The sequence below is a fragment of the Trachypithecus francoisi genome, unplaced genomic scaffold (genome assembly GCF_009764315.1).
Source record: "Trachypithecus francoisi isolate TF-2019V2 unplaced genomic scaffold, Tfra_2.0 Contig01474, whole genome shotgun sequence".
Taxonomy (NCBI): Eukaryota; Metazoa; Chordata; class Mammalia; order Primates; family Cercopithecidae; genus Trachypithecus; species Trachypithecus francoisi.
In genome coordinates, this window is record NW_022681435.1 from 5,232,057 (window position 1) to 5,258,542 (window position 26,486).

Here is a 26,486-nt window from a genome sequence, read left to right on the forward strand (position 1 = left end):
AGGAATGCATTTCGGAGCCAAGGGTGGGCTCCCTTGGCATGAACCCTTATTGGCTCTTGTAGTGCCTAACACTTTGTAGCTTATTGTGGTTTGTAATCACATATTTAAGTGATTATTTTGTCTGGAAGGATCCTTATCTGTTTTGCCAAAAATCCCCAGCAGGACAGGGATTAAGATAATTTTGCTCCCAATTGTGTCTGCAGTGCATAGCACAGTGCCTAGACTGCAATAGGCACTTAAAAATATTTACTAACTGAAGTGAGATGTATAAATACAGGTTAAATTCAGGACACTAAATGCACCCTGCTAAGGATGGCTAAAGTCCCTTAGACATAAGCTCCCATTTTATCATACCACTACACTTCCCATATGGCCCAATTAGCAAAAATTTCCCTTCTCTTATCTTTACATAGAGGACTGTAGCTACCAACTCATGAGAGTTCCTCCCTCCAACTTTATTTTTAAGGTGGTCAACTTTCTCCCCACCCTAAAAGGAAATTTTTTCTTTTTAAAAATCCGCTTTATTCAAAAAGAGGCAGACTGGTTCCTGGAGTTTCTGCCCTTCTAGGGGAAAGTGCCACATTTAATACAACTTTTTTTTTAGGGATGGGGTCTTGCTAAGTTGCTCAGACTGGCCTTGAAGTCCTGGGCTCAAGTGATCCTCTCGCTCCAGTGTCTGGGACTACAGGCATGAGCCACTGCATCCCCCAGAGGAAATCCTACATGGAATTCTAATCCAAAACAGACAACTAGTTGAACACTGAGTCACTGTGAGTGCAGCGCTGGGGGCAGGGAGCACTCAGTCTTCACAGGCCTCTCATTTGTGAGCTCCTAAGGCAGCTCCAATGAGCGTCTAGAGGGTTCTTGGTTTGAAAATCTCACCCTGGGAATCTCAGCTAGGGAACTAGATCTCCGAGACCCACACTCAGTGGTACCTGGGCATTCAGACCTTGATTCAGATTCAGATGCTCTGACCACACCCAGACCTCAGGAGGTGGCTGACCCAGATTCCAGATTCCAGCTCTCAAGAGAAATGTACCTCTCCATCTCCTTGTTAACTGGGTAAAAAGATGACTTGCTCCACAAAACCAGGTGTCAGGACAAAACACAGTAGAGCCATGTAAGAAAAATAACTTTGTTATTAAGCATATACAATCATATCAAAAGTACTTCATAGTATCACATCCACAACTGTTTGAATGCTAGCTTGACTGTTATATGGACCTGTTACAAATAATGAACAACAGAGCTACTCCAGTACATGACTAGTCCCTGTGAAATAAAAACAGACCCATGGCACACATGAAATTCCTAAGGGGACTTGCTTTGATCCCCTGGGGAATAAGAGGGTCCTTTTCTATGATTTCCCTAGAGCAGTAACATTTGTTGAGGGAGCATGTGAAGTTCATGATTATATGCCTTAACAATCACAGTCATGGTGTATTTTGTTTTCCAAATGGAAAATTATTTTTTGACTTGTTGTAAGATATAAATATGGACTGTGCCAGGAAAAAATTCATCTATTTCCCTGAACTCATTATTAATAACTTTAGATGACTCTATTCTACTTGTTGTTTGGCCTGGATTCCTGCTGTAACTTTCCTTTTCAGGAAGGTTATCTGAAAGATGTTAAGTCTGCAGAATGAGGCTGCTGTGGTTGTTTCTGAGGCATAGGCTGAGATGTGGGGAGAGATAGTGGGGAGTAACACCCAAAATATGATGGGGGAGTTGCTGCCTGAAAACCCACAGCAATGTCTGGCCTGGGGAAGCCTTCCCTTGCAGCCCTGGGAACGGGGCTCACCAGGCCCACAGTAATTATGAACCTTGGAAAGATGACCGAAGCCAGGGTGCTCTTCACGGGTATTTGGTGGGGTAATACTCCCCTCTCCTTCCTTCCAAAACCAATGAACATTTATTATTTACTTGTTGGGCTATGACACACCTGTCTGAGTTTATACAGTAGAAATGACTTCCTGTGGTCAATAAATCCTACGGCAGATGTTGGGCACTAACTCAGAAAGTGAGAAAAGGCACCATCCTCTCTGCAGCCCCACTCACTTTTGGCACAGTATAGCTTATAATTTCTCCCTCTGGAACTGGGAAGGGAGGGGGATTTTCCTAAACTAAAATGCATGCCCTCCATGTACTATTTTCTTTTTTCTTTTTTTGAGATGGAATCTCACTCTATCGCCAGGCTGGAATGCAGTGGCACGATCTTCGCTCACTGCAACCTCCACCTCCTGGGTACAAGCAATTCTCCTGCCTCAGCCTCCTGAGTAGCTGGGACTACAGGCATGTGTCACCATGCCCGGCTAATTTTTTTTGTATTTTAGTAGAGATGGAGTTTCACCATGTAGGTCAGGATGGTCTTGATCTCCTGACCTCATGATCCGCCCACCTCAGCCTCCCAGTGTTGGAATTACAGGCGTGAGCCACCGTGCCTGGCCCCATTAGTATTCTCAACAGCGTATTTTTATTCCCATTGCTTTCCAAGAACAGAGGTAACTTATGAGGTCCTGTGAAGAGGGTGCAAAAATCGAAGTCAACATTTCTACTAACAGGTTGAGGAGGTGTACAAACACCTTTTTCACTATAAAACATGAAATGCACTGTAGCAAATCTTACCCCAGAAATGGTTTTCCTATTAGGTTTTGAGCAGAAGTCCTATTTAAACAGTAAAGCTTTTTCTATCTAGCTAAAAGATACATTAGAAATAATGATGCCTTATGATGTCCTGTCTTTGAAAAATAAAATTTGGGCATAAAGAATACATACCAGTTTTGCAGTAGTCCAAGTTTTGAAAATCTGAGGATTAAAAATTATTTCCTAAATTAAATTGGTCCAGCAGATTGACGTTATAAAATACAGGTTACTATAAGTTTTGCTGGAGAATATTATCTGGAATAGTTTCATGAAATCCAGATAACACTACTTTCCATTAATTCTTTTAATATATTATTCTAGCCTATGGCCAAACATGCAGTTTGGTTGCATTTTATGAGCATTTCACAATAAAGGTCATATGTCTAAATACAGTTCACTGTCAAAGAAAAGGTATTAAAATTCCTCATTAAAAAAATCATAGATGGACCTAGCCATCTCTCATACAGCTCGTGCATAGTTGTGTGTATGAGTGTGTTTTAAAAGCATTCATCCATTCACACCCTTTAAATACCATGCTCCACAAGCAGGCAAACATTAAATATATCCAGATGGAAATCAACAGCTGTTCACTTCCTCTCTTTATAAACCCGTGGTTGGCGTGACCTTCTGTCATGAATGTTGAATTTTGCAGAGAGAAGAAGGAAGAAAAGATGCTAGAAAAAGAGCACTAAGAATGTGTTTGCTTTCACTTTAAAAATGCTGGTGGACAGTCACCAGGACTTTTGCATAAATGAGACACAGAGGAGCAAAGTGTTCATCAAAGACTCAGCCACACGCTGACATGAGTCCTGCATTTCCAGCATGGTAGGAAGAAGGGAAGGAAGACTGTTGCCACTAGAGATTTGCAAACCCCTTCCTATCATTCTTAAGGGAGAAGACTGAAAGGTGGCATTCAAACACAACAAGAGGGATCTTTCCTTCCTTCCTTCCTTCCTTCCTTCCTTCCTTCCTTCCTTCCTTCCTTCCTTCCTTCCTTCCTTCCTTCCTTCCTTCTTCCTTCCTTCCTTCCTTCCTTCCTTCCTTCCTTCCTTCCTTCCTTTCTTAGACAGAGTCTTGCTCTGTTGCCTAGGCTGGAGTGCAGCAGCGCAATCTTGGCTCTGCCTCCTGGGTTAAAGCAATTCTCCTGCCTCAGCCTCCTAAGTAGCTGGGATTACAGGCATGCGCCACCACACCCAGCTAATTTTTGTATTTTTAGTAGAGACGGGGTTTCACCATGTTGGTCAGGCTGGTCTCAAACTCCTGACCTTGTGATCTGCCTGTCTCAGCCTCCCAAAGGGCTGGGATTAGAGTCATGGACTACCATGCCCAGCCAAGAGGGATCTTCTTTAAGCAAGCTTTCACAGTAGTGGAGTTAAATGATGTGGGCTGAAAGGTGGAGGCAAAAACACCAAAAAGAAATAGGAAAGGACATGGCAGGATGGGAAATGCCACCATGAGCGAACATGAGTGTGAGAACGATCATTTGTGAAGCTCAACATAAGAGTGAAAGTCTCCCGCAAAGGCAGATGAACAGCCACTTTGTGTGTCCAGTGAGAAAGTGGACTGTGACTAACCTATAAGCTGCTCATTGGAACCAAGAGGGCCCTCAACAACGTTACAAAGGAGCAGATCATCCTTCTGGTCTCTTGCTCCTGGTACTTCTGAATGCACAACAAACCTTGACAGGAACATGCTTCCCTTTGGGACCCAGAGGTGCTCTGAGAAAACACTCTAACTCACTAGGAGGTGGAGAAATAGACCCTTTTCTGAACTGCTTCTCACATGCAGGGGAAAAGAAATCAAAGAGAGTGCCTGAAAGAACTGGAACTTGGACTAAATTAAAGAAGGAAGAAATGGGAATAGGAAGGAAGTTTTTGCAAACAAGGAAAACCACTGTTTTTTTTTCTCCCCATCCAAGATAACTTTCAATAGTGTATTATTCTCAATATGTTGGTGGCAAGCTTGGTTGGCTCCAGACAAAAACTTGTAACACCCAAGGAGAGCAAATTTACCTACTGCTGCTGATGGCGTTAGTGAGGTCAACCCAAGCCAGCGACTTCCTTGCAGCCTTCAGCCCCACTGTGTATTGGTTCAGCCTGGATCATGGCACCTAATGGCACCTTCTGGGCACCTGCTCAGAACCAGGAATTCTGTGCCTCTCTCTAAGGTCAGCCACTTTATTGAACAAATAATCTCTGATGTATACAGCAGGCTCCACTCTTGATTAAACAGCTTTAAAATATTCTAGCAAACCAGAGCCCACTGTTTTAATGTGAATCCAGGCATTTCACTTTGTTTTTTGAAGAGAGGATTTAATCTTCTTCCCTAAATAGGATACTTACAGATAAGCATGGCATGAAACCTTAAGCACCATATTTGAATTTTAGAATGTGGCAATCTATGTAACAGTAAATATATGACTGTAATTCTTTTCTATCTTCTCTAAAAGTCATTCAGCTCTCTCCTCTCTTTAATTGAATTGGGAAACGTTTGACAAGGGCATACAATATTTAAAATCTACTGGAAGCACAAGGAAAAAGAATTCTCCACCAAAGTACATCTACACGTTTGTCCTCCCCATCCCTTTTTAACTGAAGAGCCCTAATTTTGATACTAGAGGAGTTACGGTCTATTCTGAACACACATCTTAGAAGTAGCCTCACATTTTCTTAGAGCTCACTTTGCCATTTTCCCTTTGGATACTCTGCCAAATTTACTTGAATAATTTATGATTTAAGACACTGTGAAAGTACTTAAATCCAAAGTTCCTGGAAAAATAGGATGTAAAAGAAAAGTTACAATGCAAACCACTCCAACGAACTCTTAGTAAGAAGCAGGTAAATCAGTCATTCACTCCCATGTGTCTGCAGGCCTAAGAGGGGACTCTGAAAATCGTATTGTATCTGGAAGAAGAGGAATAGAGAGATGTCAGGAAAAGAGAAGAGAAAAATGTATGTCTTCTAGGTCTCCAGTGGTGTTTTTTTCTCTTTAGATGGTTTAACTGCAGATGAGTTGATCTTTCTCTTCCTTTGGCATGATGGTGTTGGGATGTGCTATGGATAGAAGTCTCTGGGGGCTCTCAAGTCTCTTGTCTCAGTTCTTCTTGGGTGGTCGTCTCCAGAGCCCAGGTCCATGGCTTCTGGGTAGCTGGGAAATTCCTGAGGTAAAGGGAACTCCTCTGCTGAAGAGTGAGTCCGGTGCCCGAACACCTTGTCCTGCAGCTCGGTGATGTCATTGCGGATGTCAGCCAGCATAAGTAGCAGGAAGTCGAAAGAACCAGGGGGTCCCTGTGTACATGGGAGGAATCAAAGCTAGAATACGACAGACAGCAATGGCCTCCGGGGCTCCATGACTTGACCCGCTGCTTGCTGGCAACTACTTTCTCAATAACTGTGCCCCAAATGGAGTCAATGTGAGGACTGCTACAGAAGCCTGGGGGTCCTCCACATTGTTTTCTAATTCTCTTACTTCTCAGATGAGCTTTGGTGATGTCTTCACCTTTCCTCCCTCCTAACTCTAGGCTTTATCAAATCCAGTAAGGAAAGAATATAAGACAACTCTCCTAAGTTACTTTCCAAAGCAGTCTGGAAGATGCTTATGGAGGCAGCAGAGCAGTGGTTAAGAGACTGGGGTTCTGTTGGGTTTGAATCTCATCTCTGCTGCTTACTAACTGTGTGGTCTTAATTTCTTGTGGTTCAGTTTCCACATCTGTAAAATGGGGATAATAATAGTCCCAATTTCATAGGGTTTTATAGGGTTCATAAGTGAGGATTTAAATAAGTAAATGCACGTAAAGCGCTTTGAGCATAATATGTATTCAAAATGTTATCTGGGCCAGGAGTGGTGGCTCACACCTGTAATCCTAGCACTTTGGGAGGCCAAGGTGGACAGATAGCTTGATCCCATGAGTTCAAGACCAACCTGGACAACATAGTGAAACCCTGTCTCTACAAAAAATATAACAAAAATTTAGCCAGGTGTGGTGGTGGGCACCTGTGGACCCAGCTACTTGGGAGGTTAAGGTGGATGATTGCTTGAGCCCAGAAGGTCGAGGCTGCAGTGAGCCGAGATTGTGCCTCTGCACTTCAGTCTGGGTGACAGAGTGAGACCCTGTCTCAAAATTATTAAAATGTTTATAAGATGGCCGACTATAAGCACAAACTAAATGAAGTTGAGAGGATGTTGTAAAGACGTCAACTCCTCATCATCTAGGAAAGGTCCAAACAAAAGCTTCCTAATTTTTCTATGTATTGAGTATCCTTTATCATCATATAGTATTTACTAAGCCTTAATTTTATAGAGTGCTGTGTGGGGCATGGTAAAAAAGAAATGCATAAACACGCATGTTCTGGGCTTGTCAGAAGTTTGTAGTAAAATCGTTATCACTTCCCACAACTGCTGCAGCAGCAGCGGGCACTATGGAAGCAGAGCTTACACCGTAAAGCACTAAGACAGGCATAGGATTTTCATATCATTTGACCCTCACAATAGCCACTTGAGGGATGGCAGGTCAGATTCCACTATTGCCACTGCACAGGTGGGGGGATGAATACCCAGAGACCCTCAGTGATGTGCCGTGGTCAGAAAGCTAGCAGGTAGAAGAGTTGAGATGGGAACCCATGACTTCCACCTCTGTGGCCACAGCTTTTGGATTTCAGAAATGATACTTCTTCAGAAGCAGTGAAGTGGTTTGAATTTTCTATGCTTCTGAATACTACTATTTCTCATTTTTAATCTCCCAGACACTATGCATATATGCAGCTAATTTCTTCTCAGATCCTAAACAGCCCTGCATGGTTTTGCGCTTTTTAAGAGGAGATGGCCATCTGACTTGCTAGGGTTGTAGCAGTGGCTAAATTCTCAAGTATGCAGAGTTACGATTTAAACCCACAGATTTCTTTCCTAGACCTTTCAAATGTTTTATGATAATACTTGGAAACAGACTCATGGCATAGTAGGGTTTTGAGCTTTAGGAAAGACATTTTAAATGAAGATTAGCCATGATAAAAGAAAAAACAACAACAGAAAACAAGTTTGAAAAATAAATCCAAACTAGCAGCTAAGGTCTTCTATGACTGTCTTCCTAACCACAGAGTTCTGCTCAGGTGGGCTGAGTGGCATCAGGAAGGGGCGGGCCTTTGCTACTAGACCAACCTATAGGCTCATCAGAGCTGCATCCCTGAGAACATTCCCCTGGGGAAGCAGGACACAGAGTGCTACTTACTGGAGACCCTCTGGGCCCAGGCGCTCCTCTCTCCCCCTAAAAACAGAAAGGCCAGGGTTAACTTTCTAGAGCACATGGATACCACAATAATAGTCTCTATTTATACACCCACCATAACCACTTCCCTGCACAAAACAACAAATATTTTCTATAGAAAACATATGTAAAACTGAGCTGGACTCACGGGACCACTTATTTCAACAGGACTGCTTGGGTCAAATGTTTCTCATTCTGATTTCCCTTGAGCCCATATATTTTCAAACCTTCCTGGCAAGAGGAATGTTTGTATTTCCCAGCAGTATGTGGAGTAACAAACTTTCTGAAGCATCTCACACTGACTTCTTTGTGAGGCAAAAAAAGAGAAGGCAGCTCCCAGAGGGGAACCACCCTGCTTGCAGAAAGAATGGAGCATCTCCTGTTCCTGACTTGAAAATCTCACAGAAATGGAAACACACAAAACGCTATCCTGTAAAGCAACACTGGTTAAAGAGAAAAACACATGTGAGTATCACAATGCAGAGGCTCACTTAAAATTTATAGGGGTAATTTTTCCTACGACTGGTTGTGGTGGTTGTTTTTGTCTTTGGGGTTGCTTTCGGAATTTAAGAAAATGGCTTTTCAGATTTTGTTCCCAGCTTTGGGGAAAAAGTTATATCTGGTATCTGTGTCTCACTTTTGCTGCATGCAAAATGGGGATGGTAAACAGTAACTGGTGAGCTTTCCTCGATGTCAGTGCAAGAGGTAGAAAGTGAGAGACCTTCAGGCCAGGAGCGGTTCCTCACGCCTGTAATACCAGCACTTGGGGAGGCCGAGACGGGCAGATCACCTGAGTTCAGGAATTTAAGGCCAGTCTGGGTAATACGGTGAAACCCCATCTCTACTAAAAAATCCAAAAATTAGCTGGGAGTGGTGGTGCATGCCTATGGTCCCAGCTATTTGGGAGGCTGAGGCAGGAGAATTGGGCTTGAGCCCGAGAGGCAGGGGTTGTAACGAGCCAAGATTGTGCCATTGCACTCCAGCCTGGGTGACAGAGCAAGACCATCTCAAAAAAACAAAACAAAACAAAATCGAACGTGAGAGACCTTTAGCTTGTGAGGACCACTCATAAGGCTTACCTTAGAACCATCTCTTCCTGGTGCACCTGGTGGACCCTACAATACAAAAGGATCTGGTTTAACCACAGGGAAAAGCATGGGACAAAAACACATTTTCCCCCAAACAGGAAGTGGATCTCTGATAAGATACTGACCACAGGGCCCCTCCGGCCTTGTTTAATGTGGGACAGATCAGGAGATGGTCCCATGGGTCCCATTGAGCCCCGTGGACCGGGCTGCCCAGGAGGGCCTGGCATACCGGGGAAGCCTGGGCTTCCCTTTGGTCCTGGTGAGCCTGTAATCAAAGAACACCTCATTAGCTCACAGCACACGAGAAGGACGAAGGGCCCTGGCTAACAAGAGTCCAGGGCCCCTGCAGTCATTTCTCTTTGTACTCTCTCTGCCTTTGCCTTCTGACATCTGCATCAGGATGTCCCACGGGCATTTTAAACTTGATATGGTCAAAAGCAGCTTCCCCATCTTCCCCTCTTTTCACAGACCGCCAGTCACCCATCCACTCAAGCCAAAAACCGGAGAGTCTTCCTCTATATTTCCCTATTTCTGCAACCTCGTGTTTGAATCAGTGGCCAGCTCCTGTGCATTTTACCTCTTTAACATCTCACAGCTGTCTGCTCCCTTCTCTCCACTGGATCACAGCCGAGTAGTGGCCACCACAGCAGAGAAGTGGTTATCGTGGCAGGAGAGCAGTTAAGAGTACAGGTTTTAGCATCAGGGAGACTTGGGTTTGAATCTGACAAGTTGCCTGAGCTATCTGAGCTTTAGTTTCTCATCTCATCTGTAAAGCTGGGCTAATAAAAATCTTCCTTAGGGAGTAGTTGTATTAAATGAGATTTCAGATATACACACACCACTTAGTATAGTACTTCCCACATAGTACTAAAACAAATCTGTTAGGCCTTCCTTATATTTGCCTTGACTCTTTCCTCATTGCTAGTCTCTCTGCCCTCCAGCAGCCTTGTTTACCCCTCGCCCATTTTTGACATCTCTATAGGGATGACATACCTAAAACAAGTCTTACTATGTAACCCACCTACTTTCAACCTTTGGTGCGAATGTCTCAAGGCACTGGGTGGGTCAGCAAACTCACTCTTTCTTGCAGGCCCCAGAGAAATATCCCTCACTTCTTAGTGAGGGGTAGGAAATGTTCGTCTGGCCTAGATTTGCCACAGATAGAAGGCATGCTGGGGGATGAGTCGGCGGGTGTGGGGAAGATCATCTCACCCCAAGGCCCAGAAGCATAGGTCATGCTTAGGACTGCAGCTGGAGCAGAACTAAAAATGTCCCCTTGCCCCACAACTCTAGCATGGAGTAAGTAATAGCAATCTACCACTGGGGGAAGGGCAACAGTGTGGGGAGAGAACCCCTCTGTGGCACAGGTATGTGTGTGTAGAGGCTGCTGAAAGCTCAGAGTATAAACACTGAGAAAAATCCACTGGTAACCTAGGCATCCACTAAGCATAAGGTAACAGCATCCTACCACTGGAGGAATTATTTGAAGACTGTGGAACACAAAGTAAATGTAGTGACAATAAAGCCAAAACCCAGCTGTTATTCAGTAGGCTGACTTCACTTCCCATGGCAGTGGCCTGACAAAAGAAGAGGGTACCCTCTCCAGGAGTGATAAGTACATACCTCAGTCTCTACTGTTTCTCTGCAAATGGTGTCTGGCATTCAATCCAAAACTTTCAGGCACATAGAAAAAAGGGCCGGGCACAGTGGCTCATGCTGTAATCCCTGCACTTTGGGAGGCTTAGGCGGATGGATTACCTGAGGTCAGGAGTTCAAGACCAGCCTGGCCAACATGGTGAAACCTCATCTCTACTGAAAATACATAAATTAGCAAGATGTGATGGTGGGTGCCTGTAATCCCAGCTACTCGGGAAGCTGAGGCAGGAGAATTGCTTGAATCTGGGAAGCAGAAGTTGCAGTGAGCCAAGATTGCACCATTGCACTACAGCCTGGGTGACAGAGTGAGACTCCATCTCAAAAATAAAAATAAAATAAAAAAATTCAAAACAAAAGACCCATTGTCAAGTGACAGAAGTGATAGAACAATCAGCAGGACAGGCCTCAGAGGGGACCCAGATGTTGGAATAATGAGATATGGGCTTTAAAATAACAGTATGTGAAAGCGGCTGGTGGAAAAGATAAACAGCTTCTCTGAACAGATGAGAGATTTTAGCAGAGAGATGGAAATTAAAGGAAAAAAGTCAAATGGAAATATAAAATACAATATCATATATGAAAATGATATAAGCTCATTAGTAGACTGCTCGCAGCTGAGCAAGGACTCAGTGAACTTAAAGATAAGTCAATAGTTACTCAAAGAGAATCACAAAGAGGAAAATAAAATGAAGCATCCAAAAGAGGTGAGATAATATCGAACCATCTAAAATAAGTGTAACTGGAGTCCAAGGAGAAAAAGAAAACCCTACAGTGGCTCCCCTCTACGTAGAGAATAAAGCTCCAACTCCTCAGCATAGTCTCCTTGTTCATGCTTGTCTTTCTTGCCAGCATTTTCCCCACCATTGCCTCCTTCCTAATCGCCCCATAGTCCCATCCTCCCTGAATAAACCATGCCATGGCACACAATCCAGCTCACACTATTCTCTCCTTTTGTGCCTTGTCTCCATCACCACAGATCACCTGTCTCCAAAAACATTTTAACATCTCCCCTGTCGTACCAACAACTATCATCAGACAGGCACAAAAATAGATGACTTATTGTTAAACTCGGTATAGTCTCAGTGCTGTGTCGATACAGGCCTCCGAAAGTAAGAATTAACTTCTTACTTCATTGTACATGCTTGTAGTATATCTATAGTATAATGTATGTGTGTTTATATACATTCATGCACTGCACATGTGTTTTCTGTTTATGCATATCATTTTCTTCTGAACATTCTTAACATTTAAAAATCGGGGCCAGGTGTGGTGGCACATGCCTGTAATCCCAGCACTTTGAGAGGCTGAGGTGGGCAGATCACTTGAGGTCAGGAGTCTGAGACCAGTCTGGCCAACATGGTGAAACCCCATCTCTACTAAAAATACAAAAATTAGCTGGGTTTGGTGGCAAGCGCCTGTAATCCTAGCTGCTTGCGAGGCTGAGGCAGGAGAATTTCCTGAACCTGGGAGGCGGAGGTTGCAGTGAGCCGAGATTGTGCCACTGCATTCCAGCCTAGGCAACAGAGTAAGACTCCATCTCAAAAATAAATAAATAAATAAATAAATAAATAAATAAATAAAATAAAAATTGGGAGATTTCATAGAAAAATCTGGGTTCCTGGCTCTGGTTTGAAACAGGAAGCACAAAAACCACAATTCCATCAGCAGCACAACCAACTGGAGTTCTCAGTAGGGGCTGTCCCTTTACGTGGGGTGAGTGCTCTCAGGTTTGGTTCAGTTCCCTTGCTTCCGACTGCTCCTGCCCAGCTCCCTTCTACGTATCCATACGACCTGCCCATCTCTGTAGAGGTTGAGGGGTTTTGTTTTGTTTTTTAATTCTTTTCAGAGGCCTGTATTGACATAGCACTGAGACTATACCGAGTTTAACAAGTCATCTGTTCTCATGCCTGTCTGATAATAGTTGCTTGCATGTGTGCCAAAATATGGTCATACCACCTTATCATGGAAACTGATGGGGAAGAGGCCTTTTGGTGTCGTCTACGTTGACCCACAGCAGACAGAGTTGTAAACAGCCGCTTTGTATTGGGTTGGGTTTGTGGCATTCCCCCACTTGTGTGTGGAACACAGCATGTCTGCCCACACCGGGGACTCTAGGGGATATCTTGCTGGCTCAAGGGCCGTGGTTATGTAAACTCTGGGGCAGCACCTGGGTACAGACATCAGCATGTTCACCTCTGCTTTAGGCCTTGAACATCAGCTGGGGGGATGAGGGAAGAGACAGTGGGGACCTGGCGAGCATTTTTAAAAACTTGTGATAAAAAATACACAAGACAAAATTTGCCAACTTTTTTTTTTTTTTTTGAGATGGAGTCTTGCTCTGTCACCCAGGCTGGAGTGCAGTGGTGCGATCTTATCTCATTGCAACCTCTGCCTCCTGGGTTCAAGCAATTCTCCTGCCTCAATCTCCCAAGTAGCTGGAATTACAGGTGCCCATCACCACCTCTGGCTAATTTTTTGTACTTTCAGTAGAGACGGGGTTTCACCATGTTGGCCATGCTGGTCTTGAACTCCTGACCTCAAGTGATCTACCCACCTTAGCCTCCCCAAAGTGCTGGGATTACAGGCGTGAGCCACGGCCCCCAGCCCATCTTAACTATTTTTTAAATGTAGTGTTTAGTAATGTTAACTACATTCCCATTGTTGTGCAACAGATCTCTATAACTTTCTCATCTTGTAAAACGGAAACTCTAGACCACTGAACAACTCCCCATTTTCCACTCTGCTCAGTCCCTGGTCACCACTATTCTACTTTCTGTTTCTATGAATTTAATTATTTTAGATACCTTATGTAATTAATGTGTCATTTTTTAACCAGCTTATTTCACTTAACCTAATATCCTTAAGATTCATCTATATTGTAGCCTACGTCAAAATTTCCATCTTTTTAAAGGCTGAATAATATTCCATTGTATGTGTATGTCACATTTTGTTTTTCCATCTTATCCATTGATGGACACTTGGGTTGTTTCAGCCTCTTGGCTATTGTGAAAAATGCTGCTATGAAGATGGGTGTGCGAGCATCTCTTCAAGATCCTGCTCTTAATTCTTTGGGGTATATACCCAGGAGTGGGATTTCTGGATCTCATTTATAGATATAGTTATAGATATAGATATTTTTTGAGTTAGGGTTTCTGTTGCCTAGGCTGGCCTCGAACTCCTGAGCCCATGTGATCCTCCTGCTTAAGCCTCCTGATATGTTTAATTTTTTGAGGAATCTCCACACTCTTTTCCACAGTGACTGAACCATTTTACATTCACATCAACAGTGCACAGGGTTCCAATTTTTCCATATCCTTGTCAATATTTATTTTCTTGGGTTTTCTTTTTCTTTTTTCTTTTCTTTCTTTTTTTTTTTTTTTGAGATGGGGTCTTGCTCTGTCACACAGACTGGAAATGCAGTGTTATGTTCATGGCTCACTGTGGCCTCAACCTCCTGGGCTTAAGCCATCTTTTACACTTCAGCCTCCTGAGTAGCTGGGACTATAGCCTGGCTAGTTTACATTTTCTTTTAATTAGACAGGGTCTCCCTGTGTTTCCCAAGCTTGTATTTTTTCAAAAATAGTGGCCATCCTAATGGGTGTGGGGTGGTATCTCACTGTGGTTTTGGTTTGCAATGCTCTAATGATCAGTGATGTTGAGTATCTTTTAATATGGATTTTGGCCATTTGTATATCTTCTTTGGAGAAATGTCTATTCAAGTCCTTTTCCCATCTTTTTAATCAGCTGCTTTTTTTGTTGAATACTGAAGTTCTTATATATCCTAGATATTAACCCCTTATCAGATATATGATTTACAATTATTTTCTTCCATCCTGTAGGTTGTTTTTGCCCTGTTGATTCTGGCTTTGAGACACAGAAATTTCAGTTTGATGTAGTCCCATTTATCTACTGCTTTTGCTGCCTATGCTTTTGGGGTCACATCGAAGAGATCATCACCAAATCCAATGTCATAAAGCTTTCCTCTGTGTTTTCTTCTAGGATTTTCATAGTTTTAGGGTCTTCCATTTCACTCTTTAATCCATTTTGAGTTAATTTTTGTAGATGGTGTAAGGTAAGGGTCCAACCTCATTCTTCTGCACGCAGAAGGACATTGTGTTTTAACCCATTTTAGATCATCAGCCCTGTGAGAGCTTGAATTGTGTCTTATTTATTAGCATATCCTCAGGTAGTCCTGGATACGCAGTAGGCTGCTTAGTAAATGTTTTTTATTAAGTGATTGCATTGAAGAGACTGGGAAGATTGCTATGCTATACTTGTCTCATAATTGTTCTTTTAAATGCACATAATAATTACTTTTTGACCATACCTAACGCCTAGTACTGACAGAGCAGTGACAAGATAGAATGACATTCAGACTCCAGCAAATAAAACAAGCAAATGGATATTTTAGACTTTTCATATTTAGATAAGTCTTTTTTAGTACACAGAATAATTAAGCCAAAGTTAAAAGCAGTCAGTGTTCCATCCAAACATGTCTCATATGCCTACTCTTAATACTGGTTTCAGGTATATCTACAATGAGTTTGGAAAGGGTGCCAGATCCCTCCTTTTACTAAATATTTTACCTCCAGTAGCACATAAAAGAGGCCAGAGGTATCTCACCTACATTTACATAGTCAGTACACTACAGAGATCATAGTATGTCAAGTGCCTTTGAAATGTGGGACTTTGATGTACAAATGGCAGCACCTTATATATGGCAGTGGAGGCCAGAAAGCAGCAGCCGCCCCCTTACCACCAAAGCTAAACAGATTCCAACCCAGAGTAGTTTCCTGTATTGGTGCTCCAGTGTGATTCACCACAGGCCTCGGAACTGGACTTTAATTTAAGGGTGAGAGAAAGCCTATTAGCTTTCTAGCTTCCCTACTAAGTCTCAATGGTGGGTACCACAAACACTGAAAGTTAAGAGAGAGAAGGAAATGGGTTTGGAATGTCCCCATTCAAAGGCCGGGTATGTTGCAAAAGCTTGTTCATCCTCAATCACTCTCTGCTCCATCAAGGACCCTGGACAGCTCAAACCATATTGTAAGCCAGATGGCAGCATTGGAGTAGCAAGCTTGCAAGGCATTTATTAAGCAAGACAGCCATTGGCTCCCCTGCTCCTACAGTTGGTTTTGTTCTAGTGATCTAGAGCCTGGAGTTGACTTCCTCCAGAGAAGCAAAGCAAGAGCATTCTCTTAGAGAGGGCGGAGAGCACCGTGCTAGGAAGCAGTTTATAAGGAGAGACGCCAGTCTGTTTAGAAGCAGCCAGAGGGTGCCTGTGTGAAGCATTTGCTGGAGAAAACTCCACCATGACCCAGGGTACCTCAGGCCAAGGGAATGAATGAAGAAAAACCAAATCCTGAACCATCTTATTCTCTGGACAGACTGAGATCCAGGCTTGTGTTTGAAGAGTTCAAGACATAAGTGGAGAGGAAACACACCGACCCTCTGTGAAGAACTCTGACCTTTTGTTCTTGCTGACTTTCCAACTGAAAATCCACCTGTGTCCTTCCTCTTTGGGCAAATTCTACCAGTCTTCCACGTCAGATGAAACCTAAATGCCGCTGACCACTGCAGGCTACAGTGCTCGCTCCCTACAAGCTCCCACAGCAGGAAGCATCTGCGCACTTACCTGGAGGGCATGTGGATAGTGTTTTATTTATTTGCATTGGCTCTATATGTCTGGTCTTCCCAATTAGGATGTCAAGAGGTCATTCATAACACCTAGCACACTGCTAAGCAATGATAGCCAGGGATAAGGTTTAGAATCATTTGCTAACATTAATGTCATTTCCTTTACCAATGTGGAGAAAAAAATCTATTGCTCTATCTATGGAGGTACTCAAAATATAAAATAACTTGGAACTATTTTTTTAAGTTCTCATTGTATATTTCCTGATGAAATGATAGGATGTTTGGGATTTTCACCCAATTAATAAGTGTGAATCTTCAGGAACAGTATACTGAATGAAAGAAGCTGAAAGTGTACATTCACAAGAACATATATATATAAATTAAAAGATTCCAGTGATATGGAGTTCTAGAACAGGTGAGACCACAGTGAAAGAAAGCAGCTCAGTGTCTGCCTAGACTGGGTATTAGGGAAGCGGACACGTGCACATGGACACAAGGGAGATTTCTGGGGTGATAGAAATGTTCGCTATCTTGAAATATAGGATGGGAGTTAGATGGGTAAATACATTTGTCAAAACTCGAACTGTAATTTAAACGAGTACATTTTCTATCATCTGTATGTCAATACAGTCGACTTGGAAAAACGTATCGCTAGGTATAAAAATAAATATAGGTATAAATATACGAACAAATAAGGGAAGGTAGAAGGAAGACTGGGGAGTAGCAGGAAGAGGCTGGCTCTGAGTTGTTAGAATTGGGTGAGCAGCCCCGAGCAGGGGGGCTTCATAATACTGTTCCATTTTTGTATATGTTAAAATTTTTCCAGAAAAAAGTTTAAGATAGTTTTCATTTTTTTTTTTTTTAACTTAAAATGATCTTTAGGAATCTTATCCAATCCCAGGACAATGACCTTTTTCTCCCAAATTGCTACTGGCTATGAGGGTTTCTCAGGCTTGAGGGGCTTCCCAAGGTCCTGTCATTGCATGGGTGTGTGGCAGCCCTATGGACACCTGCCTCGTTTCTCCTCGATGGAAGCTGGAGAACACTGTCCAGCCCCCAGCAAATGTGAGCTTTTGGAAGGCTTTTTCTGATGGTGATCACCCTCCTGTGCCCCCTCTACACTCACCAGGCGGGCCCTGGCCCCCAGGCAAGCCAGGAGGTCCAGGAAGGTAGGCGTTTGAGGCCAGCGCCTTGTCACCAGTGATATACTTGCCCAGGTCAGCTGCATTGTTGGGGAGCAGCGCAATCTGCAAGGAGAAGAGGAAGCCTGGGTCAGGAGGCAATGGCAGGGGAGAGCCTCAGCATTTGTCTTGGTGGTAGAAGCTGCAAAGCCTTTTCATGAGACACATGTATATACTTTTTACTAGAGCTAGTTAGAGCTCAGAGAAACCATAAAGAGCCTCTTTCTAAACCTAGAGGCCTTCTAGGGCAAACAACTTGCACGACATTACTCAGCTAGTTAGTAGGTGAGCTTAGATAAGCTCCAGATGGCCTACATATCACTAGAATTCATTATTACCATAATTAATAGGATCTACTTATTTCATATTCTCAATTTGTTAATTACCTATTTTATGTCTCAAACATTTATTGAACACCTACTATATACAGGTCCTGTGCTTGGTTCTATGGCTACAGTGGTGACCAAGACAGGGTCCCCGCCCTTAAAGAACTCTCAGCCTTGGGAGCCAGGACCGAGAATGTGGCTGACAGTTCCCCTGCACACCCGGAGCTGACCTTCAGTATAACTGGGCAATAGTGACTGTGGTGGTTGTAAAATGTGTCCACAAATTCTTTGACACTTTGTGATCATGTGAGTCAATTCTCCTTAGTAAACTCCCTTTCATATACAGCTACCCTATTAGTTCTGTCCTTCTAGAGATCCCTACTACAATTCCCCTGTGACTGTTACTCAGAATTCAGTAGGGATGACTGTAAGAATCAAAATCTTGTGCAATGTGAAAGTCAGCTTTGTACAATTTCAAGTACATGATTCAGAGTCACCACTGTGTTCCTGGTATACATTTAAAATGGTGCTGACATCATTGTGTCATAGCAATAGACCACCACAACCTGCAAGTGGGTACCTGTGGCCCTGGGGAGGAAGAGGAGTGAACCAGTGAATGAGGGAAATGTATCAGTAAATCTACTGCAACCATGAAGGCAGTGGGTCAACACTGGCAGCTGAAGCCTGATGCAATTTTATCATCTGCTTCCAACTGAGAAACTGAAACGTGGATCCCACCCTTGGGCGTTGGCATGAGGCAGACTTACCTTCAAATCTCAGCCCTGCCACTTTCCACCTGTGGAATCTTGGGTAAGCTACACAGCCTGGATTTCCTCATCTATAAAATGCGGATGGTAATGGCCACCTAGAAGCACTGCTGGAGGGTTAAAGTGATGTTGTCTTTAACACGCCTGACTCAGTGTCCAGCCATTGTCATAGACCCAGCAGAAATACTGTCTGGGGGCCTGGGCACTGTGGCTCATGCCTCTAATCCCAGCAGTTTGGGAGACCAAGGCGGGAGGATCACTTGAGGTCAAGAGTTCGAGACCAGGCTGGCCAACATGGTAGAACCCTGTCTCAACTAAAAATACAAAAATTAGCTGGGTATGGTGGTACATGCCTGTAGTCCCAGCTACTCGGGAGGCTAAGGCAAGCGAATCACTTGGACCCAGGGGGTAGAGGTTGCAGTGGGCTGAGATTGCACCACTGCACTCCACTTCAGCCTGGGTGACAGAGGGAGACTGTGTCTCAAAAAAAAAAAAAAAAAAAAATGCTGTCTGGGGGCGGCCCCTAGCTTTGTTCCTAAGTAGCTGTGTGACTTTGGTAAGTCCCTTCATCCTTCATTTTCAAGTCTACAAAATGTGCGGTTTCAACACATGATCAAGTCTTCATATTCAAAATTTTGTAAACAGAACCTCAGGATGAAACCTGCACACAGATGGGCTCCAGAGATGCTCCCCTATTCCCCACCTATTTCCCCCAGTCCTCTTTGCTTATTTTGGCTTCTTGTAAAAGTTACGAGGTAAGGTGGCAAACGCTGACCTCAGTGTCCCGGCTGACCTCCTGCTGGGTGGCTGCATCCTGGCTCCCTTCAGCTCCTTTGTGTGGTAGCAGAATGAGTGCAGAGTGAAGGCACTGGTACTTTAGAGGTCCAGAATCTCTGGCCCCACTTTCTGCATAAACACAGCAGAAGATGGGCTGTGGGATGCTAGGAGTTTGGGAGGAAGGTTGTTGTAATGTAAAAAGAGTCTGCATTTCCCCTGGATTCCAGTCAATGGAATTATATGTATCATTCATCTCATACTAGCCTTTGTAAGAGAGCTTCTGCCTCAAAGAGTCGTTGGGATGAATCCGTGAGATGCCTCTCGTAAAGCATTTTGTAGAGTGCTAATAAATAATATTTTTACTTGCTAAACATTTGTAGAGCTCTTTCTAGATGGATGGCACTGTTCTCAGTCGTTTGTGAATATTAACATTTGATTATCATAAAATCTTTAGGCAGTAGGTATTAATGTTGTCCTTTTTTAAAAGTAGAACTGAGGCACAGAGAGGTTAAGTAACTTACCCAGAGTCACACAGCCAGCAAATGGTGGGTCTAGAATTTAAACTTAGCCAATCTGCTTCCAGACTCTGTGCTCCTAACCACTAAACCAAGTGGCAACCTACTTAAAAAATTTTTTTTTCAAGACAGAGTCTCACTCCATCACCCAGGCTGGAGTGCAGTGGTGCAGTCTCAGCTCACTGTAACCTCCGCCTCCCAGGTTCAAGTGATTCTCCTGCCTCTGCCTCCCGAGTACCTGAGATTACAGGCTCCTGCCACCATACCCAACTAATTTTTATATTTTTAGTAGAGATGGGGTTTCACCATGTTGGCCAGACTGGTCTCAAACTCCTAACCTCAAGTGATCTGCCCTCCTTGGCCTCCCAAAGTGCTGGGATTACAGGCATGAGCCACTGCTCCGAGTCTACAGTCACTTTAACATGGATTCCCAATAATCCTGGGAAGACCCATTTTACAGAGCAGCAGAGGAAACCACAAATTATTGAGAAGCCATATAACCGCCTGAGGCAAAGGTGGTGCTAGAGCGAGCAAGTGCAGCCATCGGGTTGCAAATCTACTCACTTGAAATCTTAGGGGCCTCTAAATTCTCAGGCCTGACTGTTGGCCCTACTCCATTCGGCCATTGTTTGCTGATTTAACACCGTTGGCACGGTTTCCCCACACGACAGTAAGTGCCAGGCCTCTCTTTCTGGAGTCTCCCTTCCCAGGGGGACTCTCTGCAGCAATTTGACTCTCAAATCTGATAGTCCCTGCTGCTAGAATACAAACAACTTAAAAAAAAAAAAAATGGAGAGGAGAGTTGGCTCTTAATTTTAAGTGCTCTTGTGGGACAGAGACCCATCTGAAAGGGAAATGACAGGCATCTCTTCTATCCCCACACTCTCCCTTTCTCACCACATCACTTGTTTTCTTCCCACACCACAGAAGAAGTGGTGGAGGTGGAGGCACTGAAGTCTATACAGCATTTAAAAACATGTTTTTATTGCAAAATAAAGCAAAGAACCTGGAAACCTCACAACACAAATATATCACTTAGCAAACTGTTATAAAGCAAACACCCCTTTAGGTGCAGCAAACCACCATGGCACACATTTAACCTATGTAACAAACCCGCCCAGCCTGCACATGTGCCCCAGAACTTAAAAATAAAAGTAAGCACCCTTTTAAAGAATTCCCCAATCAATCAATAGAACTTTGCCAGCCACCCCAAACCCCCTCCTTCCACATGCCCCATCCCAATCAGTCTCCTCTGTTCCCCAACAAGTCACCACTTTCCTTTTACAGTAATCACTTCCTGTGTTTTTAAAAATGTCACCCAACTGTGCATACCTAGATATTATGGCTTAGTGTTGCTCATTTAAACAGTGATAGGTCTTTTCAGTTTCCTGTTGCCTGCAGACTGCTAGAACCCAGGGCATATGACCTGTTGTGTTTCCAATGGTTGGAACGTTGCTGACTGGACATTCGTGGTGTGGTTCAACGTGTTTAAACAGCATTTTATGCTGTGGGGTTGGCCATGGTCTAGGACTGCTGGCATTGCCTTCTTGGCTAATGTTTATTTGGGCAGATGTCCTATGTTCTTTTGTGAACAAACGGCATTAGCAGCAGCAAGACGACATTAAAAACCAACTGCCTGGCCAGGCGCGGTGGCTCAAGCCTGTAATCCCAGCACTTTGGGAGGCCGAGACGGGCGGATCACAAGGTCAGGAGATCGAGACCATCCTGGCTAACACGGTGAAACCCCGTCTCTACTAAAAATACAAAAACTAGCCGGGCGAGGTGGCGGGCGCCTGTAGTCCCAGCTACTCGGGAGGCTGAGGCAGGAGAATGGCGTAAACCCGGGAGGCGGAGCTTGCAGTGAGCTGAGAGCCGGCCACTGCACTCCAGTCCGGGCGACAGAGCGAGACTCCGCCTCAAAAAAAAAAAAAAAAAAAAAAAAAACCAACTGCCAGGCCGGGCGTGGTGGCTCATGCCTATAATCCCAGCACTTTGGGAGGCCAAGGCGGGTGGATCACGAGGTCAGGAATTCAAGACCATCCTGGCCAACATGGTGAAACCCTGTCTCTACTAAAAATATAAAAAAATTGGCCTGGCGTGGTGGTGGGCATCTGTAATCCCAGCTACCTGGGAGGCCGAGGCAGAGAATTGCTTGAACCCGGGAGACCGAGGTTGCAGTGAGCCGAGATCGCACCACGGCACTCCAGCCTGGGCGACAGAGTGAGACTCCGTCTCAAAAACAAAACAAAACAAAACAAAGAAACAACAACAAAAAACCAACTGACAATCCAAACACCGGCACAGGAGTAGAAGTGAGAGGACCTAGGTTTTTAGGCCTGCCCTCTTGGACAGTTACTTCACCTCTCTGAGACCATCAGTATCTTTTCCACGGGGTCATGGTGCTAATTAAATGTGATTCTGGATCGCTTTCTAGGCTGTAGAATGCAAGACATTCTAATAGGAACCTTTAGAAATGAGTTGCTCCTCATAACATTCGATGAAAGTCTGCATTAGCTTGGGATTGCCACAGTGCATTTGCAGAAAGATTTTGGTATAAGGTAGAACGACTCTAGTCCAACTCAACTGCGTAAGAGTTACTGGAGTATTAAGATGACCTTGTGGATTTTTATGTAGCTCTCCAGCAGGGTCTTTGAGGGTGACAAGTATTTCAATGTCAGTTTCTCCACTTCTTTTAACATTTTTATTTGTATGCATCACAAAAAAAACATGGCAGGGAGGTTAAGGGAAAACCACACATTGATTTAGCAACTGAATTTCTGAACAACTTGTGATACTTAGCCCCCTTGTTCCTAATCTTGGCTGGAAATAAATTCCCTAAGGCACATAGATTATTTCCAGGGAAGGAAATAATCTATTTATTTATTTCCAGGGAGGGCAGCTTTATGTCTTGAGAGGTACACCTGGAGATATTGATCAACTGCCTGCCCCAAGCCCTTCCGGCTTATGAAATGCAAACTTACTTCTTCCTGGAACCCTTCTCTGGGTTTGTTCAATACAACTAACATCAACCTAAGCTCAAACTGGGGATATCTGTGTTGGATGTATTTATTTATGTCTCTGTGTTTACCGTGATAGACAAGGTTTTCTGTCTAGTCTTCCTATTAGGATCATAAGCTATTTAGGGTTAAATCTATGTTTTATTCATAATTATCCATCAGATATATACATGTTTCTGTTAAGCAGATCACGTCGTCAGTGTTGTAAAAAAAACGCCTGCAAACCATTTCTCTTCTCAGCCTGTTGATTTACTGAACTGGTAGCTGTGGTTTTCATTATGGGCTTGCTGCATGTTTGTTGAACATGGGAAAGAGATACCATCTCAGGTTTACACTCAAGCCCTTTAGAATCACTGGATGCCAAAGTTCAACAGGGCAGATACACCTCTCTGATGCGCTAAGAGCCTTGAGTGGAAGCAGTTAAACAAACCAAGAAGATTATGTTTCATCAGTGTAAGGGTGATTTCTGAGTCACTGACAAACTAGTAAATTAAGCCATCTTAGGTACAATAAGTATTGTTTATATGGGTCCAGGACAGTTGTTCAAGAAGTTAGATCGCCAGATCCATCCTGGGGCATTACTCACAGCAGAACGGTGTTACTAGAAATCTGTTACACTGTCAAGCATTCACACAGCCTTTTACAAAGTGCATTGGCCCTCATCTTTGATGACATGAAGTTCCCACAGGGCTGCTTTTCTAGGTGCAGGGAGCTCAGAAAGGACACAGGCTATAATTTTTAAAAGTGAAAAAGAAAGCTACTGCAGAAATTCCTTACCAGCTTATGGCAGTTGATAGAGACAATATTCTCCATAAATAATATACAGATCTTAGATAAAACAGAATCACATAGGTCTTTCCCAGGACACGTCTGGAAATTTGTTTTTTGAGTTGGAGTTTCGCTCCTGTTACCCAGGCTGGAGTGCAATGGAGTGGTCTCAGCTCATTGCAACCTCTGCCTCCCAGGTTCAAGAAATTCTGCCTCAGCCTCCCAAGTAGCTGGAATTACAGGTGCCCACCACCATGCCCAGCTAATTTTTGTATTTTTTAGTAGAGATGGGGTTTAACCATGTTAGCTAGGCTGGTCTTGAACTCCTGACCTCAGGTGATCCACCTGCCTCAGCCTCCCAAAGTGCTAGGATTACAGGCGTGAGTCACTGCACCCAGCTGGAAATTTATTTTATGAGAAGTTGCAATAGCTATAGCTCACCCTCTCTATGGCTTTGCCACGTGTCTCTTACCTAGTGTTGATTTTAATAATCGCCTCTGCAATCCCTCACCATCATTGTGTCCTGTTGCCCCTTGGATGGCTCTGAGGGTGGTCAAAGCATCCCAAATCCATCTAAACCTCACTGGCATCAACTGCGTGAATGCTCAATGTGGATAATTTATTTTCTTATCATTTGTAAATATCCTTCCACCTGGCCTTGGCCAAGCCCTCCTTCCATCACCCATCATCGTTCCCACCCCAGCGGCACGTACCTTTTGCTTCAGCTGCAGCACGGTCTGCTTCATCTGGTAGAACTCCTTGCATGTGGCACAGCAAGTTCCAGCTTTCACCGCGTTCTCAGACTTCTCATGGCCTGAGAAAGGAGATGGGCTCAGTCCTGTCTGGGAGGCTGGATGCAAGCCAGACTCAGACAGCATCGGGAAGGGTGGTCCCAGGGACAGAGCGGCTGACAGCGGGACATGTGAGGGCTCAGCTGTGGGAGCTCAGCTCAGCTCGGGTCCTGCCAGCACGCTCCAGGGTCAGGGAAGAGTGGGGGACAAAGAGAGAGGGTTGCTGCTAGAAGTTGAGCTCAGCTGTTCCTATTTAGACATGCCAGGAAGACCCTGATCTTCCTTTCATGTGTGAAAATGCGTACCATGGCCCTTTTATTGGTGCTTTTCCAGAAGGCAGGCTCTATAAATCTGACACGATTTATACTCCCCTGAAAGGGCTAATGTTCACACACTGTAAATATTCCCCAAGCTCAGGCACTGGGCCTCAGAGTTGCCTTTATCACCTCTGCTAATCCAGTTCTTCAAAGGCAGCACAGCAGTGGGCTGGGAGCTGACTTCACTGATGCTTGAGGCCAGGATAGGAAATGCCCCAGACACTTCGCCACCCCATCTGGGGCCATTCGCAACAGCAATAGAAAGGCAGTCGGGCCCATCCACTGCAAAGGGTCCCAAACCCCAGCTGTAGAACATTAGGTGCTCCATGGGCTTTTTGTAAAAACATTCTTTGCTAAAGGAAAACTGGGTGAAGTAAATGGTGATCTGGCCAAGAATACAGACAGCTCTCTTCTTCCTGGCACTGGAATGGGCTACTTAAGCCTGCATGCTGGGAAGACCAGACAGCTGGGTCACCTTGCTGCTGAGGACCTTGCACAGACTGCCAAGGTGTGCGCCAAAGGTGGCAGCAGTGTGGGCTGAAAGTGCCAGCTTGAGGGAGTTTTGTTCGGGCAGGCAGGACAGTTTGACACCCAGGGAAGCATAAACTCTCCTCGCTTAACAGCCCTTTGGCATTGGGCCAGGTTTGCTGTTTGTGTGACATAATAACCACGACTATCTAGAACGCAGACTGGGGAAGTCGGTAACGCGTGACCATCTCTTGTGCTTCCTGGCCTCTATCATTTGCTTCTTACTGTTCCTCTCTTCTGCAAAGCCCTCTATTCTATCTCCACTTGTTGAATCCCAACAAGACGCAGCTCAAATGTTCCATGAAGCCTGCTCTCAATCCACAGAAGTCTGAAAATCAGGCAGCATGTACTGTGTGTCCCTCCCACTCACAGGCCGGTCTTCTAGGCTTCCCTGGAGAGCGGATCTTAGGGCACATGCCAGAGTGTAAGCTGCCTAAGAACCAGGCTCACTTCTTGGTATCTCACATAATGGATGCTCACAAAATGTTTGGGAAATGGATTGTTACAGGTTGAATTGTGTCCTGTTTGCCAATTCACGGGAAGTCCTGATTCCCAGTGCTTTAGAATGTGACTTTATTTGGAAACAGGATCATTTCAGATATAATTAGTTAAGATGAAGTTATACTGGAGTAGGGTGGGATCCTAGTCCAATATGATTGGTGTCTTTATACAAAGGGGAAACTTGTACACAGGAAGAATGCTATGTGAAGACGAAGGTGGAGGTGAGAGGCAGTGGAAGCCAAGGAACACCAAAAATTGCCTGCCGATGACCAGGTGCTAGGGAAAGGCATGGAATGGATTGTCTTGCACAGCTGTTAGAAGAAACCAACGCTGCTGACACCTTGGACTTCTAACCTCAGACCAGAGGCAAATTTCTGTTTAAGCCACTTAATTTGTGGCGTTTTCCTATGGCAACCCTAGGAAACGGACACTTGAATGGATGGAGAGATGGGCATGAGGGCAGCCCACATGTAGGCGAACCTTCCTTACACAGCCCGGCTGCCCAGTCCTCTCCCTGGTGACATATGCAGTGACCAGGGCTTCTGCCCTTTGGGAGGTGAGCAGGCCCAGAGACAATCTGGCAGCTGAGGTCTCAGACTGTGCACCCTCAGCACACAGCAGCAGGCAGTTTCAGAGCTTACCTGCTGCACTGCCATCCCTGCACCATGGGAGACCTGGTATTGACAGCACCCAAGCTAAGCACACATTTCTCAA

At 44.3% G+C, this 26,486-nt stretch overlaps 1 protein-coding gene across 2 annotated transcripts in view; it reads right to left on the reverse strand.

The window, feature by feature from the left end:
* Positions 1-4,066: 4,066 nt before the first annotated feature.
* CCBE1 (collagen and calcium binding EGF domains 1) overlaps positions 4,067-26,486 on the reverse strand; it is a 262,268-nt gene continuing 239,848 nt past the window's right edge. For both annotated transcript variants that reach the window (XM_033238838.1, XM_033238846.1), the window contains 6 exons: positions 24,349-24,449; positions 17,411-17,531; positions 9,117-9,256; positions 8,983-9,018; positions 7,868-7,903; positions 4,067-5,930 (listed from right to left, as the gene is read on the reverse strand). In XM_033238838.1, the coding sequence (XP_033094729.1) occupies positions 5,697-5,930; positions 7,868-7,903; positions 8,983-9,018; positions 9,117-9,256; positions 17,411-17,531; positions 24,349-24,449 (668 nt within the window). In that variant the 3' untranslated portion in view covers positions 4,067-5,696. The remainder of the gene's footprint in view (positions 5,931-7,867; positions 7,904-8,982; positions 9,019-9,116; positions 9,257-17,410; positions 17,532-24,348; positions 24,450-26,486) is intronic.